The sequence below is a fragment of the Esox lucius genome, chromosome 9 (assembly GCF_011004845.1).
Source record: "Esox lucius isolate fEsoLuc1 chromosome 9, fEsoLuc1.pri, whole genome shotgun sequence".
Taxonomy (NCBI): Eukaryota; Metazoa; Chordata; class Actinopteri; order Esociformes; family Esocidae; genus Esox; species Esox lucius.
Genome location: NC_047577.1, coordinates 10,376,828 through 10,395,242, shown reverse-complemented (window position 1 = coordinate 10,395,242; position 18,415 = coordinate 10,376,828). Strand labels below are relative to the sequence as shown.

The following is an 18,415-nucleotide window of genomic DNA, read 5'->3' as shown; positions in this document are numbered from 1 at the left end:
CTTTGCTTCTCCCAATGCCCCTCTTCCTCTCTCCCTCCCTCCCTCCCTCCCTCCCTCCCTCACCTACACCCCTCCTCCCTCCCCCTGCGGGCAGTTGAGAGACAGGGCAACCCGATCCAGGTGTAATTCAGGTGTCCCTCTCTCTTCTCTTTCTTCCTCCTTTCTTCTTCTACAAGGCCATGAACAGCAACAGTTTAGTACAAGCATTGAAATTCTACCCTAGAAAAACAGGCCACTAGGTGCGTGTGTTTATGGGTGTGTGTCTCCGTCTGAAACAGGCTCTTGGGAGTGTGTCGCGCACACGTTTGGTGAGTTGGGTTTCCTGGTTGGAGTGTGTCGGAAGAGGAGCGGTGATCGTGTTATTATGGTCACAGTTTGGGGAATGTCTGGAGATGGGAGTGTTTGGGGTGTTGAGTGTTCAGGGTGTGGGGAATGTCTGGAGTTTGGAGTGTGTGGAATTTTGGGAGGGTGGGAAGTGTTTGGAGAGCTCATCAGGGTGTTTGGAGTTTTGGGGAATGTTGTGTTTTGATGGATGTTTTGAATAAAGAGATGTTGTTGAAGGCATAAAGGGTGAGAGTGGTCTGGTGTTTTTGTTATATTAGTGAAAAAATGATCAGCGACATTCATTTGTGTGTGTGTGTGTGTGTGTCATCAATGTCAACAACAGTGTTTTTATGTGGAGCAAATTGAGTAGATAATTGGTGTGAAATTGGGGTCAGGAATGTACTAAAGAACTAAACCCAAGATAGCAGCACTGCTCAGTACCGTAACATTAAATGTCGAGGATATCCTACAGTGTTCTGTCACACGATATCTAATCGAAGGCGCTGATGACAAGGACAACACTGCTTTTCTCTGTCAGGTTCCGGAGTTTAACTCTTTGAAACCAGTTCTGATTTGTTTAAAATGTTGTAACAGTTGGGGTTTTTTTTTTTACTGCGAAAAGCTTTAAAAGCCAACTGGTAATAAGATACACCCCTATATGGGAGGGGGGAGTGGGAGGTGGGGAGTGGGAGAGGCACCCCCTTCACCCCAGCCCCATCAAAGCACCTTCAGACATGTTTTTTATTATCCTGCCGTACCTCTGCTCCAAAAAGTAGGTTCAGGCTTTAAGCTGACCTGTTTATGCCAAGTGCTCCTATCTGGTATGTAGCAGGACCCCGTTGGGTTGTTGAAAAGATTTAAGAAATAAGTGTAGAAAATAGAAGTCAAGGTAAATCAATCTGAAAATTAGGGCCACCTCTTCCAGGATATTTTCATAGTTCATGAAGTTGGTGAGTACAGTATCTACCGAACTGACAATACCAGCAGCTATTGTTCTTGGTTTGCTGAGCCAGTTTGCTGATTGGCTTAGTGGTTACAACCGTTGATTGGATAATTCAATCTTAGTGTAACCAGCCTATTACTGGCAGACCCCACAATGCCTTAGACTTATGTTTGGTCTAGATTTCATTGTAACATTTTGATTCCGTATCGACACGAGCATAGTAGAGAACGAAAGAAACTAGAGTAGAAACTGCCTATCCTTGTTTCTTCTGTTCTTTGTCATGTGGTCTGAGTGGTGACCAATTAAATGTTTTGTTTAAACTCTGGGGTTTGTATGAATGGATTTTCTTGCCTTGAGTCTTTGTCTGCAAGATACCGCAGACAATTTAATTTTGTCTTCATTTTATATCCTTTACTCTCTCCTCACTCACTCACTTTCTTGTCTCTCCCCCCTCTCTGTACTCTCCCCCCTCTCTTCCTCCTTGTTATTCTCTCTGTCCCCCCTTTATCTTTACCTCTCTATCTCCTCTATCTCTTTCTCCTCTCTCGTCCTACTAGGGGGACAAAAGTTTATAAGGCGTTGTTGTCACAGTGAGAGATGGCCCCCAATGCACTCTGGGTAATTCAATCCAGCTGCAGCTGTGTACCAGGACACATGGGCAGCTCTGAACTAATTCAAGGGGATGCCAGATCTTTCTGTTCGGTAGATATAGATCTCTACAAATTGCAAGACTACAGAAAAATGTGGACTTGCATTGGGAATTCTTCCCAGAAAAACTGCTTTAATTTTCCTCAAATAGTTTAGCTTCATTAATGCCATTTCAAGACAGCTTGGGTTTGTTGTGGCTTCATACATATCAAATATGTGGTAACGATTGCCCTCTTCTCCTGTCACTTTACATGGAGTTTATGCCCGTCAGACCAATGTGTTAACAAGCAAATCAACATTCAGAGCTGTGTGTTTAAAAGTCATAAAATGGAAACAGGAAATCCCAAAGAAAGGATGAAAATAGAGAGGGAGATGGCATATAAGTGACAAAATAGACAGTTCTTCTTGGAGATGAGACGATCAAGCTCCATCTTTCCATCCCTTCATCCCTTTGCCTGCATTCCATTCCTTTTGATCCCTCTCTGAATCAAAAGTCAAATCCTTTACTAGCTGTGTTTTTCTACGATAGCAGAATTAATTTGAGACAAACCGGTGGATTTGATTTGGTGTCTGTTACAACCAGGACCAATCATTTATTTTTTATTTTTTTTATCATATGAGCTGACCAGGAAAAACTCCAGAATCCAGACATGATGTAACAGCTAATCTGCCGAAGACTGGGATTAAGTGGCCTACTGAAATCAAATGAGAAGAAACCTCAAACCTATTTCTAGATGTTTTTTTCCCAGACCATTTTCTGGCTCTCTTATGTTCTGATTCCTCTCCCCTTCCCCTCTCTGTCTCACTCTAATAATTCTGACTCCAAACCATCATCTCTCTCCCTCTTTCTGAACCTTCTTTCTCTTACTCTTCTTGTCTTCATTCAACCTTAACCCTCTCTCTCTCTGTCTATCCACCTGTCTTAGGGTCTGTCAGCCATTCATTCGGCCCGTGTGGGTCACTGTTCCGTTAGATGGACAAACGCACCGTTCCGGATCCCCAATAGGCCCAAGCCTGCGTCCTCACTGACACCCGGTTCCCTGTTAAGTGCCCTGCATTTGACCACGACCCTGGGCTAGGCTACACTGCGAGAAGGGCGGTGTTTTGGACACATCCAGCGTGTGCCTTTCGGTCCCCAGACAAAGGTTTTATTCAAAGGAGCACCGGACCTTGTTTGAATACCGTGTCATAATGGATTTCTTTCATTCCTAAAGAGTAATGTTGGGCAGATGACTTTCAACGTCTCATTATAGTGTGTGTGTGTGTGTGTTTGTGGATGTCTGTTTATGGTATTGTGTGTGTGTGTGTGTGTGTGTGTGTGTGTGGCCTCAAGTTTTGGGGCAAACCCGCTGCTCTAGACTGCCGACGACTCTCTGCGTCTACCCCACTGCGTCTCCCCCTCTGCGGGTTGCTGGAGGTGGAGGTGTGCTTCCCGCCCCCCGCGAGTGTCAAAATATTCACGACCTTGTTAGAATCCTTGGGTCTGTAATACCTGCCGATTGAGATGTGCGGTCGGGGTTTCAGGTGGAGGTTTCTGTGAGCTTAATGAATCCGATAACAACCAGATTAGCCTCTGGTGGTGTCGACGGTGAGGTCATTCCTTGGTGCGTAACCGCGACAGAGTGGCGCGGCGGGCTTCTGCCGTGTTATGTTTTTTGGTGACGACGGCATTATTATCCTGTCTGCACCATTAACCCTCAGGCATGCGCCTGATTGCAGCGCGTCTGAGTGACACCTTGTTACGGTTTCCACTGTAACAAAAAACCCGCCCGGGAACTTTGTGTCCTGCGCGGATCACATGGTAGAGCGTGGCGCTCCGGGGGCCCTATGGTCAGCGGGTTCGGGTCAGACGCTTGGCCGGTGTGACAGAGGGTGTCTCTCACTCTGGGAAACATAGGCATCCGCCAAATGACTCAAATGTACAAAAAAACAAGATAGAAGTTCACGTCGAGCCCAGGTGAAAAGTCAATGCAGCCTGCGGCATCGCTGATATGTTCAGGCTTGTTATTTGGCTGAGGGAGAGATGTGACAAAGAGAAAATGTATGGAAGAATTACGCAAATCGGTCTCCTTCCAGCCTCCTACCCCCTCTGCCTTTCACATATCCTTCAGAGGCCTGGCTCGGTCTCCCCTCCCACCTTTCCTTGACTGTCTGCCCCCTTCTTCACCGTGGTCCCTCACTGTGGATGAAGATGGATTTTGGGGGTTATTGCGAATTCCAGCCATGCCGGCCAGATCAGGCCCAGATATCCCTCTGTTATGAGGAACGGGGGTGGGGGGGGGGGGTGAAGGCAGGGGGGAGCAGGACGGGGGAGGAAGGCAGTAGACTGGGGCTTGGCCTCTTCACTTCTTCACTTTAATGAAACATCTCAGGTTTCTGTCCAACTGCCAACCCCAGCAACCACGAAGAGAAGGAGGGAGGCACTGGAAAGAAAAAAAAACTGAGAAAGAGAATGTATGTCCTTGTTTTGTGTGTGTGTGTGTGTGTGTGTGTGCTTGAATGCGTGTGCGTGTGTACTGTACACGTCAAATAGATGTAAATCAAGACGGAAACACAACCAAGGAAAACAGAAATCACACCTCCGTGGCGACAACAGAAAGAAACTTTGATAAATGAAATTCCTATCTGAGAGGAAATCTCTGTACGTCCTGGAGTGTCAAGAAGGACTAAACCATTCTGACTACCTCTCACCGTGCTGTTACCCTTATCTGTGTTCAACAGAGATGTGCAAGCCCAGTAGGTAGTCCTTCTGGTCTGCCCAGCTCTCAGTGAAGCGATGAAGAAGTCTTTTGCCTTGCCAGTAGGGCTCACGGTCCTTTGACTCATCAAGGCTTCACTGAGGCTCTAATAAACTGTCCTAATTATTACTGTATAACATACTGTATAAAATAAAAACAAATACTAAAATGAAAACTAGTAAATCACTGTGTGTTTATTTAGGGAAAAGAACTACATGTACGTTTCAAAATGTCTCTCCTTGATCCTTCTCTGGCCCTTAATGCTCAGTCAGAGCTGGCAGGCGTTAGGACATTTTATTTGCTGCGGTCGCAGTAATTGTCACAGTTTCAGGGTGTTTTTCAGCCTCATTGTGTAAACAAATAAAAGGTAAATACGTTTAAGTCTCGCTGCGATGGGTCTTTGACTACTCAGTCCTAATTCTAAACTTTTCCGAGGAAATGACCTTTCCCCTGGAAGTGATATTCCTTCCTTCTCCTCTACAACACTATGAGGTAGGGTTGCATAATATTGAAAATAACTGACATTGCGATATTTTGTTTTTTTGCAATATATATTGCGAAATGAAAAAACAGAGGATGTCTTCAGAAAGAGCTTTGGCTATCAACCTGACAGTCTGTATCCTTCATTCTTCCCCAGCCCCATCCTCTACAATACAAAAGTATGAAACTTATGAAAATTGTTTTATTTCAGAACAGGTTGCTAGGTAATAATATGTAACAGTAATAGTATAGCAATAGCAACAGTAAAATAGAATGTGCAATTGGGCATAACTTACCAACTGCAAGATGGAGTCTGTGGCCAAAGCACTGCAATCTGGTCTTCACCATGTTCACCATGTTCGCTGCATTGTCTGTTGTAATACAGACTAGATTACTCTCATCTAGGCCCCAATCAGCCAACGCTTCTCTCATCCCTGTTGATGTTCTCACTTGTATGATCCTCTGGGAAAAATGCAGTTTCCAAACAGCGACTTTTCAGGTGGAAGTCCTCATTAATAAAGTGTACTAACAGACTTATGTAGGGCTCCGTTGTCCGGCTGGACCACAAGTCTGTTGTTGCTGTATAAAATTCCAATTGTGACAGCTCTGTTTCAACTTGCGCCTTGCATTTCTCGTACAACTCTGGGATGGCAACTTGAGAAAAATAGTTGCGTGACGGCATTACATACCGCTTGTCAAGCAAACGGATCATGTTTTTAAAACCCTCTTTGGTAACAGTGTTAATTGGTAGCATGTCGTTGGTGACGTGTAATGTTATTGAATCTGTGATTTTTCTCTGCCGTTTGGAACCTTTCTCGTATGGTGTTTTTGCTTTGGACGGCATTGAGGTGCTTTGCACTCGTCATACGAAGATTTGTGGTGCCGCCTTAAATGATCAAACAAATTGGTCGTGTTGTGGCAACAATTCAAAGGCACTCTCGACAAAGTACCTGTTTTTGGGCAACATCATCCTGTCTGTAACCATCATCCTTTTTGCAACCAAATTCTCAATTTTGGCCTTTTTTTTTGCCTGTTCCTTGCTCATCATTTCGTCACGAGTAAGCAGAACCTGCATGTCAACCGCGTGCAGCAACGAACTCAGTGTTTAAAAGAAAAACAACTATAGTTAACTGTGTATCCAATAACCCATAAATCGGAGTAAATAACCTCATATCAGACAGATATAATGCTAGTTTTCCATTTGTAAAAAATATATATTGTAGACTGATACATGTTTAGCTTACTAAATTGCACGTTCGGCGATGTGACTATTGCGGATGCGTACATCTCAAGGTCGACGCTGAGACGATGTATCGCGCGGCCCTCATATGAGGACATTCAAAGTGGGAGGAAGCGAGGTGACGAGGAGGTGTGTTTTTATGGTCCTGTAAATTTAACCATTCAGGCTTCTCCACAGACTGCCCTGCGTTTATACAGGACCCCATGTGGATTCACTGTGGCCCCAAGGAATGACATCACTGTTGACTGGGGGTTGGCTGGAGTAGCCCCTTCAGACAATGACCGCGTTTACGTTTTGCCTCTGAGAAATTGGGCAGGGTAAGCTGATCTAAGATCACACTGACAGTGTCCCTCTGACGGTTAAGAGCGACGTGGGTTAGCAGGGAGCTGATCCCATGTCTGTGGTTGCATGGCAACGAGGATTTCACATCGGAGGCTTTAGACACCCTTTATTGGCTGTAACAATACGGCGCGCACACACACACACACACACACACACACACACACGTCCTTGAACCCAAGAGATATTTATTATCACAAGCCGAATACCTCCTGAGTTCTAGGGAATCTGGTGAGGCTTTGAGATTTCAACACACCGACACACAGGCGCAGACACATACGCACAGACATAAACAAGCAGACACACACACACACACACACACTTGTGTGTACAGTATATATACATACCATACCAAAAATGGCGGATTTACCTTCGGTGGACTGGTATGACCAGTGTAGGAGAGACCGATCATCAGTACCTGTAGCTGACCCTTAAACTCCCCCACTGGTTCACCCCCCCCCCACCCACTCCCCCACTGGTTCACCTCCCCACTCCCCCACTGGTGGTGGCCATTTGGTTGGACAGGGGTGTGTGGTGCCTGTGTGAGTCAATGATTGATTACATGTGTATGAAACAGCCACGTGTGTTAATTTATAAATGCTCATATATTTGTATGTAGAAGCGCGCGTGCGTGCGTGCGTGTGTAACTGAAGGTAGTAAAACAAGGAAAAACATACAGTGAGGACATACGGCTGGTCCTCCCTTTGACAAGGAGCTTTTATGTGTCTTGGAGTTAACTTTACGGTAAGAGTAAGACAGGCTTAGAATTAGGGTCAGGGTTAAGTTTAGACATAAAGGTTAAGTTATTGAAGTTTAGGTTAGGTTATGGTAAGGGTTAGGTGAGATGGGTCTTAATGGGTCTTAATTGCCGGTATTCAAACCTACATGTGTCTGTTGGTGTGTCTGTGTCTGTTGGTGTGTATATGTCTGGGGGTGTGTTTCTACAGGTATGTGTGAGTGTGTCTTTAGGTGTGTTTGTGTCTGTAGGTGTGTGTGTGTTTGTCTGTTGGTGTGTGTGTGTGGTGCACACTCCTTTATACACACTCCCGGCGCCACAGCTTGTGTTTGTATCAAATAGCCGTGTGGCCGTGTGTGTCCAGATGTTCAGAGCCAGACTGGGTTTCATGGGCTGGAGACCCTACCATAAACACCCACTCACCCCACCTCTTAGCCTATGGGTGGCCTGAGCCCGAGCCTCAGCCAGGCCTCTTCATCCAGGGGATGTGTGCTCACCAAGCAAACAATGAATGTGCCTATTAGCGTGCGTTTGAATTTAGTTGGCTTGAAGTGTGTTTGACTGGACAGGGCTTGGCAGGGATATGAGGTTCTGTTGTGGTCTCTGTGTGGTCATGGGTCAGGGTTCGGAGGAATAGAGGGGAGATACTGACTGAGACGTCACAGGGGTGTGTTAATGTGTCTCTGTACCTGTGTGTTGAGGTTATGTCCTAATTTTCAAACACACCAACAGCTCCTTCTTTTTCCTTGTCTTCCAGAATTTGACACCAAAGGGCTCCAGCACAATGCTATCCTTCCTCCACCTCATCTTCTTCCTGTTCTGCTCCCCTGCCTCCGTCCTCTCCATCCCTGGCTGCCCAGAGGAGTGCGCCTGTCCTAGCCAAGGCTCTGTTTTCTGTATCCAGCGCCGGTCCAGTTTTATCCCCCGTGACCTCCCTACATCTGTCAAAGAACTCTACGTCTTTCAGAATGGCATTGATACCTTAGCCGAGGATGACTTCACAGGTAGGTGGCCTACAACGCAAAACGTTTGAATTCAATACATGTGTGGGATAAATGTGGTTGGGAGTAAGCCAGCAATCAGAGGGGATCCTGCATGCCAAATCCTGCCACTGTGCCACTGAGCAAGACTTCTAACCCATTAACTTATTTTTCTTCAGACTTGGGAGAACTGAAGATGCTGGATTTGTCACAAAACAAACTCACCGAGGTCCCTGATGGAGTCTTCGGACCTCTAGCTTCTCTTCAGAATCTAGATTTGTCCTCTAACTCCATTACCCACATCTCCAAGGATTGCTTCTCTGGATTGGTGCATCTCGAACGGCTGTATCTCCATAGTAACCGCATTGAGAGCATCCAAACTGAGGCTTTCGAGGGTCTAGAGGGCCTTCTAGAACTAAAGCTCCAGGGAAACCAGCTGACCAGTCTACCGACGCTCCGTCTGCCCGCACTTCTCCTTCTTGATCTCAGCTTCAACTCCCTTCCCGACTTGGGTCCCCAAGACCTCCAGACGCCCCACCTCGAGTCGCTCAAAGTGGCCTCTTTGGGGCTCACCACCTTGGACCCGGACCTGATGGCCTCCATGGGTAACCTACACGACCTGGATGTGTCTCAGAACAAGCTGGAAGGAATGCCTGAGGCCCTGAAGGTCACCCGGGGACTCATCCGACTCAGCCTGGCCACCAACCCCATAGGGGAGCTCAGAACCGAGGACTTCCAGGTATGTCGTTTTTTATATTGTTATCATACAAATTAAATATCTGCATTATGCATTATTTTCGTATATTCCAAAAATGAGTGACTTAAATTAAAAAAAATCTTCCAACCGTGTCTGTCCGTATGTCAATTTATCTTCCAGACGATGGTGGGTCTCCAAGATTTGGACCTCAGTGGGTTAAAACTCCAGGGCTTACCCCACGGTTTCTTCCAGCTCTTCCCCAAGCTGGCCCAACTCACGGTGGCCGAGAACCCCTTTAACTGCCTCTGTCCTCTGGCCTGGTTCCCTGTCTGGCTGAAGGAGAATAGTGTGGATCTGGGACGCCCTGAAGAAACCCGCTGTCACTTTCCCCCGTTGAACGCTGGCAAGGTGCTGCCAACAGCTGTTTATTGTTTCATCACTTATGAGTTCAACACTTTAATTTACGTCTATATTAAATAAAAGTAATACTAAATTAATCTCAGGTTTCCTGTGAAATGCAATGTGTGCTGTTCTTGTGTGTAATGTATTTCACAAGCAAAGTTTGTTCTTCTTGTTTAAGGTGCTGGCGCAGTTAGAGCATCAGGACTTCGGGTGTTCGCCGACGACCACAGTCGCGCCGAGTGTCTTAAGGGACGAAAGCAGCCCCCCCCCTCCCTTGCAGACTACATCTCCAAGCACCACCCACACGAACGACATCCCCCCGCCGCCACCCTTCCCTAGCGACGGACCATCTTTAGCCGGGACGGCCAGTGAGAGCCGCCCCCCTGCCCCACCTCCAGCTTCACCGACCTCCGCTTCGAGGGACCACATCTGCCCCGCGAACATCTGCCTCAACGGAGGTACCTGCCGCTTCGACCCCCTGGGCCAGCTCGGATGTCTTTGTCTCAGGGGAACCACAGGCCTCTACTGTGAGAACCTGTCCAACCACAAGCCCCCTCCTCGCCAACCGACCTCCCCTGAGGAGTCGGCCTCCGTGGTCGACGGCGTTTTGATCTCTGCCCCGGATATCAGTTCCCGTCTGGTGACCTCCACGTCCATCCTTGTCGACCTCCACAGTTTCATGAAGACGCGGCCGCACATCCGCGGGATCAAACTGACCTACTGCAACCTCTCGGGGCCCGACCAACGTCCCATGTACCTCAACGTCCCCGCCTCCTACCCTGAGTACACCCTCCGAGGGCTACGGCCCAACTCCACATATTCCGTGTGCGCCAGCCCCCTGGAGGAGAGGGTGAACGGGGGCAGTGGTGGAGGTAGCGCTGCCGAGGGTGGGTCATGTATGGAGGCCCGCACAGAGGGCAGTCCCCAGGCCTCGTCCTTGGGGCCCCAGGTGGATGACCAAAGCCAGCTGTCCCACACTCTCATCCCAGCCTTGGCTGCCCTCGCCCTGGTCATGGGCGTGGCTGTGGTGGCTGGGCTGGTGCTCTACCTCAGAAGGAGACGGGCTAAAGCCGCCCACGTGGAGCTGGAGGGGGGCGAACCCGGGCCGATGGAACTGGAGGGTGTAAAGGTTAGTCTTGAGAACGGTGTTGGGGGTACCAAGGGGGCGGCTATCACCCCCTGTCACACCTCCACACCAAACCAACCACAAAATGGTGGAATGTCACATCCACAGAACAGTGCCTTTGAATACGAGGTTCCCCTCATGCAGGGGCAGGGACATGTTTCATCCAATAACAACGTGGCAACCTTGAGTCCATCGTATTTCTAGAAACTCTTTAATGGATTTCTACATATTTCTCAATGAGACTAAATGCACTCAGTGACATTCAGAGCTGTGGAACGTAAGGTCCCCACAGAGGATAACAGAATGCTCAGTTATCCATGCCAGTGGGTGCGGAGACATTATCTCTTTAGGCCAGCGAAAGGTTTTAGGTCATCCAGCAGAGTTTAAAGTAATAGAAAAACTCGACAAGTATTTAAGCAAAGTGCAATCGCCATGACAACCAGAAGTCTCATCTTATAACGACGGACTGACGACGGAAGTGCCTTCTCGCATTGACATGACTGTGCTGTAAAAGTGCTTTCTACATCTGTAACATTGACATTGTTTCGAAGAGCTGCAATCGCATTGCTGGACTGACAGACGGGAGTGAGGGAGGGGGCGGACGTAGGGGGCGGACCTCCACAGACTCACTAATTCAGCACTTCCTGGAAAGCGAGTGATGTGTCGGATTCGGTCCACTTCTGATCCGTGGCCCAAGTCTTGAAGGTGTGTTTCACACCGGAACCCCCGCCCCGCCCCGCCCCCAGGACAATTTGCACTGATGAAAAGCAGAAGTACTAGAACAGGTCTGGCTCTGGAAAGACGGTTCTACGAGAAAAGTATAGTTTAAGACATTATCCACTTGCTGTGAAAAATCCTTGGGACTAAGAAACGAGAACTGACAAGAAGAGCGGACTGCCTGCAGACTGCCTGCAACCTACGTCCCTATATGCAGTGCCTGACTTGTAACCTGGGTTCAAAGGGCGCAGGTCACAATTCGTATACTGTGTAGGGATCAGGGTGCTGGTCAGGACGTGGGCTCCTGTCCTGTGTGTTGTGGTCAGCAGTTGTAATGGACACTCAGTGAAGGTTGTATATCGGGCAAGTTTTATGTGTTTTTGTAATGTGTTTTTTGTAAAAAGAAAAAAATGTACTATGGACTTTGCTGTTGCTCTGAAGCTGTTTCTTTGGTGTTGTTTCTGTCTAATGTGTTGATGTTGAATAGGATTGATGCAATATAGGGACAGTTTTGTGGCAGTTTAGTAAAAAGCTGAACAAGCCTCATTTGCTTTCAAATATGATTTTTCTTTTTATTGACTGAATTGAGATTAAATGGACCCGAATTTTGCTCAAAACATAAAATGTTTATCATATAAAAATGCCTGAACTGTTAACCAAGTGAACACAAGCTTGTAGCCTACTTATGATATGTCACGATATGATATCAGCCGTGGCAGGAGTGGCCCAGACTTAACTCTCAACTCGCACTGCCATTTGTCCAAAAGCAAGAATCAGCAGTTGAAACAACAGGAAGGCTCGCTCCCCATCCTTTAAAATGCTGAGAGATGGGGCTGGAGAAATGTAACCACTCTGAAATGCATCGATAGAGCTATGTACGCAAGGAATAACCACCCATGACATCAACATTAAAGTTTCAACCATGTTTAGAAGTTTAACAGTGCTGGTTTACATTTGTTTACAAAAAAAATTGTAAAACATGCTGGCATTTCTAGTTCCAATTAGGTACAACAGTTAAACTAAACCAACAAAAGTAACTTTTTTTAAGAATCAGTTGATAAATATCATGAATTTACAGGTCAGGAAAAATTCCAGATTGCCCCTTTCGCTGTATAAAAACAATCTGCCAAACTACAATAGCTAAAGCTACATAAGGACATGGTTAGCTCCAAAAACCCCAGGCTGCGTCATAAAGGGCACCCTATTCCTTACAAGTGCCCTAGTAACAGTACAGACCATGGTCAAACAGAGTGTGCCATTTAGAAGGGACACCCAGGCTTTTTTTGAATGCTCAAAAAAGGTTGTTTAAGCTCGGTCACTGCGAACACTGAGCTATTAAAGTGGCACACACATGCCGAGAAAAGCTAGGGGGTTCAAAGACTTTGAGAGCAATTTACTATATGTGTCACAGAAGGGGAAACCAGCAATTTCCTTGACTTTCTAGTTACCGTGGCGCTCATATCTTTAGTAGCTTTTTATTGTTTTGGTCCCTCACTTTCTATTTTTTTCCTCCCTCTGTTTTATTCTCCTTCATTGTCTCTCTTGCCCTGTATTTTTCAGATTGTGTCTGTTGCTCACTCTCTCTGCCTCTCTCTGCCTCCCTCATTTCACTCTTATTGACCTTCTCCCTCTGTCTTGGTCAGAAAGGTTGTTGGCTGTGTTTTTGGGACTGTTTTAATTGCCTGAAGCCAACGATAATATGAAAAATTCAGAAAGCATTTCTCACTGTTAGGATATATTTACTCTTGTTTCCTTTCTGGTACACTAAGAGGTTGCATTGTGTCATAATTTATAAAAAAAAAATCTGTTTTATATTTTTGTCTCATTCTTCTTTTGTTATTTTAATTTCCTGACCCCTGTCTGTTGCTGTTTCTCTCCCCCCCTCTTCTCTCACCCTCTCTCAACTCTCACTCCTCTTTCTTACTCTCTCTCTCATACACTTTATTTTTTCTGTTACAGTTAGGCTTAAGGATGAAGTGCCTTTTTCTGTGAAACTCCAAAATCAAAAGTATTGGTTGGTTTAACACCTTTTGATTTATGTGCCTAAAAGAAATTTGATTCACTATTTTAATCCTTGGTTAATGTAGGTGACAGTGCCACCATACCCACTACACTTCTTTATTGTATTCTAGTGTCTGTATTCTCACACTTTCAATCGTCCAACAGCAACCAAGAACCATGTGCTCATAAATCCACTAAATTTAAAAGCTTAACTGGAAAAAGTCTTATAAAGCATGAAAAACAAGAAACGTTTGAAACATTTTTCAACTTGCTTTGTTATGTTCCCATATTTATCTTGGGGAAAGCCTTTTGCCTTATTCATTTTGGCGTTGTTTTATTTTTGTATAAAAATGCAAATATGTTTTTGATATGAATGTGTAAAAAAAAAAAAAAATAAAGAATATTGACAAAAGTTAAACAAATCAGGATTTATGTTACACGGAGAGATATAAGGCTTTCCAAAGTTTCTACTAGAATACTTATTTCGTAACCTTAGGAAATACACAATAACTGTCACTGTTGACACCTCACATTAGTGGACAGTGGCCAAACACATTCACTACATACTGCACACTCAAGACATTACAGTTTATACCGCAGACCGCTAACTAGCCCACTAACTGATCTTTTATTCACAAACTGGTCTTTGGAACAATCACCTGATGTGATTTGAAAGATCTGATGTGATTGGTCAATAGACCATTTGGTGGGGGAAACGAAAAGAGACACCTACTGTGTCCAGAAGCATTACCACTGGTTGAATGTGACTATACACACACAGTATACTAATTACCTGATTAACAGAAATATACTTATTACCTGTTTACCGAAAGTATACTAATTACCTGTTTACCAGAAATATACTAATTACCTGTTTACCAGAAATATACTAATTACCTGATTAACAGAAATATACTAATTACCAGTTTACCAGAAGTATACTAATTACCTGATTAACAGAAATGTATTAATTACCAGATTAACAGATATATACTAATTACCTGTTTACCAGAATATACTAATAACCTGTTTACCAGACGTATACTAATGACTTGATGTATTCTAATGACCTGATTGACAGAAGTATACTAATGATGTGATTACCAGAAGTATACTAATTACCTGTTTGCCAGAAGTGTACTAATTACCTGATTAACAGAAGTATACTAATTACCTGTTTACCAGAAGTATACTAATGACCTGATGTATTTTAATGACCTGATTAACAGACTTATTCTACTGAATTATTCTACTGACACACACACACACACACACAGTTAGGCATTAGGTCACTCAGCACATGAAGAAACAACATTTGATCTCTTCCAGATTAAACAAAGTTCCAATAATAACAAGTAAAGGCCCGGTGCGTCAATTTACATACACACTGCACCCACACGCACCCACACGCACACACACGCACCCACACGCATCCACACGCACCCACACGCATCCACACGCACACACACGCATCCACACCCACCCACACGCACCCACACGCACCCACACGCACCCACACGCACCCACACGCACACAGAAACCATGGAGTGTAAATTTGGCCGATGATAATTTGATAAACAGAATAAATATTTGCTCAGTACTGAGCTAATAGGCGGAGGTTTATGTTCCATAATGGGCTATGGAGGGGGAGGGGGGGGGGGGTGAAAGTGTATTTTTATTATTTGCTGTAATGTTGGGGGGATCCTGACCCCCCCTCCCAAAGCTAGTCCTGACATAGGACAACCAACGCTTAAGGGAAGTTCATTTTAAGACATATGTCCTGTCCAGATGTCGTGCGATATAGTATATTGATGTCATGTATTATTTATATTGTGTAGTATTTACAACCAAGGCCAAACCAAAAACAAAACATTACCGACATTTCCTCTGGCCTAACGTAAGTGACCAGTAGTAATCATAAACGTTTATGAGGGTTATCTTAAAATTAAGAGTAATCTAACTGTCCCTCATTCCAGTAACATTGTCGTGTATGTTGCCTTGCTAGCTAGCCAGCCACAGGATTTGAGTTATATCAGCCCTTTTCTAATAAAACAGCTCACCTAGCCCATGCAAATGGCTTGTATGTGACAACACTGATTGCTAGTTAAAGTTAGTGGAAGCAGCTGTGGTCCAGAGCGAATGGCTAATGTAAATTTGATAAGGGATTACTTCAACTAGTTATGATGACACAGACCTTTCACTGGTGGTCACAATTTAATTTGAGGTCAATTACAACACGCTCCTTGGGACAGCCTTTAAAGTACCCAGTACAGGGACGCAAATGTTAATTTTAATGTCCCAAATTTGTTGATTTCAACTGTGCCTTAAATTATCATGTGATGGAATCCATTGATCTCATTGGTGCAGCACGGTGTCTGTTATATTCTGTGTTCTGTTTATATATTGTCTATAACTGGCACCACCACCTGTCTGATTCTGGGTGTATGTAAAGGTAATTCTGATCATAAAATGACAGGTCATAAAATAAATCTTTACCCAGAAGGGCCATGGCCACTGTGAGATGTCATCCGTGACGAGCTATTTCGCATTACATTAATCAAAACAATTAAAAGTTGCTTAACTAAAATCATCTCTCTCCTAAATTAGACACAAATGTGGTTCTACATCTACATACACTCTGACAGAGTGGATTTGGCCTTTTGGTTATTTTTCTCTGTACAGTCCTAAAAGGATATAATTTTACTGTTTAACATTAGCTAGCTTAATGTTGCTACTACGCTAGTTTAGAAACTCTGTTCAAATGTAGTTCATTTTAATTGGCTTGTTTTTGCCATCAAAGGATGTTAGGTTAGCTAAAAAATGTTTTAAATATAGTAGAAATTGTGCCACAGTCACGCTCTTACTTGCATTCTGACTTCCAGTACCAGTGGGAAACATTAAGAGGCTGTAGGTCGTATAACTGATGGATTAATGTAGCATGCTTTATAGACCTCATTGGACAGATGTTGCTGTCTGGTTTTGCACACGATTGAATTTACTCTGCCACTGTGTGACTGTCTAACTAACAGCTTACGGTAGACAACGCGATTTCCACAACACAAGGCACTTGGTAATATGACTTTTTTCCTGGCTTGGTGAATTTCCCCATGCAAAACCACTGATCCCAGTGGAGATCTCGTATTTCTCCTTATTCCCTCAAGACATTTTAGCCAGTGGAAAAACAATGACATAAACCTAAACAGAAATTGAAATCCTATTAATGAATGTCCTAGCGGTTGTGTCGGGGTTGTGCCCAAACGGTTGTGTCCAAACTTTGTTTTCCAAAGTTTGGAAAACACACACACTAATTCTATTTGTGAGTGTGAGTGTGTGTGTGTGTGTGTGTCTTACCCTACTTAGTTGTCCTGTTCTGTATCTCCACAGAAACGTTAAGAAATGGATAGAAGCAAAACTGCCCATTTATTCTATTACAAACAGGTCTCGTGTCTCCAGCATGTCCGCCCTGCCGCTGCCGTCACATGGCAGGGATCCAGACCAGGAAAGACATCAGGAGATGTACAGCAGGTGGTTTAAAACCACAAGGAACACTGGGATGCCAGATCCTTGGAATTTTTATACAACAGCCAGGAGTTGAAAACGTATAATATAACGCCATGTAACTACAGTTTTCTTGCTTTATAAAGGCTTACTCTGGCAAACCAAAAGATGTCTGCAACTGTTAAATGCAAAGTATTATTATATTTCTTTGTGATTACTCACAATAAAATGTTCTGCTTAAAATGCAGTACATTGTGTATTGTGTTTTATTGTAAGCTATGGACAGTGCTTGAGTTAAATAACTACAGGATCTGTCTTTTTTCACTGACCTTGGCCCTCAAACTACCACAATAACTGGCAGCATCTATTTGTTGCCCATGTAAATCTAAACAGAATGTTGCTGGTCCATGATCCCATAGTTCTTCCATCTCCAATCATTCTTCTCTTGGTCAAGACACCAAGTATAAGAGGTGGCTGGAGATCAACAAACATTAATCAGGTGAGATCTGGAATATACAGTATGCACAGCGTGGAAGTTGTTCATTCCATGATTAGAATATTTTGGCTTAGGCTTGATAATGCCATTAGAAGGTTTGGGGGGGGGGGGTGCCTGCGTGCGTGCGCGTGTGTGTCAAAGCGACATATCTTACGCCATATTAGAACCCTGCCCGTTCACTGTTCACAAACATCAGCCGGGTATGGCCTTACCTCACACGACATCACCCCTTATCTAGTCACTTATCTCCTGCCCAGACTTCTGCAACTCACATATGCTTGGGGCCCCTTCTTGTGCCATTAAAACCCTGCAACTTATCTAGAAGAGCCACAGGTCATCTGGCGTTCTCCCATGTCACCCCACTCCTCAACAAACTCCACTGGCTTTCGGCTGAAGCTAGCATCCACTAGCAGCTAAATTAACTGCCCTCCCTGACTGTGGGTGACTCTGGTGTCTTCTAATAGACTAAAATGTGAAATGTATTGTCTATGCATCCTCTGAGAGGGAATTCTTACCAGGGCACGAAGAGAACATGACACCTGAATGAAGGGTGTTTTGCACATTCCCAATGTGGTTACCAATAAATGAATGACGTATTTGCTACGTATTCTGGCACAAGCTTTAACTGCAGATCGAGGGTCAACTCTCCCAGTCCCATTCCCTGACATAAACTGTTAGGAGACAGAAACAAAAATGAGCCTTAAATCAGTCCCTTGAGACAAATGTATCTCATACCGGCAACTATTTCTAAACATCACTTGAGTACACAAATGGATTCCTATGGTGTGGCCCTTTGGGTTATTATTTGGCAAAGTATTGAATGTCACACTGTGATTCACAAAATTGACTCCTCTGGTGGATTCCTCTGGTGTAGCCCTCTGGTTAGCTTCCAGTTCTCATGAGTTTGGTCTTCAAACCCTTTTCCTGTCTGAAATTTAATACACTTTTAATTGAATTAGGCTTTAATTGGTGTTCCATTTAACCAGAGGAACCCAAAGGTCTCGTCTGAACCCAACCCTGGCTGGTAATAGGTTCCATGTTCGCTGAGGA

At 44.7% G+C, this 18,415-nt stretch overlaps 1 protein-coding gene across 4 annotated transcripts in view; it reads left to right on the top strand.

Annotated features, from left to right (window-relative positions):
* The window catches only part of vasna (vasorin a), a 27,341-nt gene extending 13,096 nt beyond the window's left edge, over positions 1–14,245 (top strand). For 2 of the 4 annotated variants that reach the window (XM_010872731.3, XM_020049878.2), the window contains exons 2-5: positions 8,206–8,452; positions 8,608–9,167; positions 9,306–9,533; positions 9,706–14,244. In XM_010872731.3, the coding sequence (XP_010871033.2) occupies positions 8,233–8,452; positions 8,608–9,167; positions 9,306–9,533; positions 9,706–10,857 (2,160 nt within the window). In that variant the 5' untranslated portion in view covers positions 8,206–8,232 and the 3' untranslated portion in view covers positions 10,858–14,244. Of the gene's footprint in view, positions 1–8,205; positions 8,453–8,607; positions 9,168–9,305; positions 9,534–9,705 lie in introns of all 4 variants that reach the window. The other 2 variants (XM_020049877.2, XM_010872730.3) reach the window with 2 other exon arrangements.
* The last annotated feature ends 4,170 nt before the right edge of the window (positions 14,246–18,415 follow it).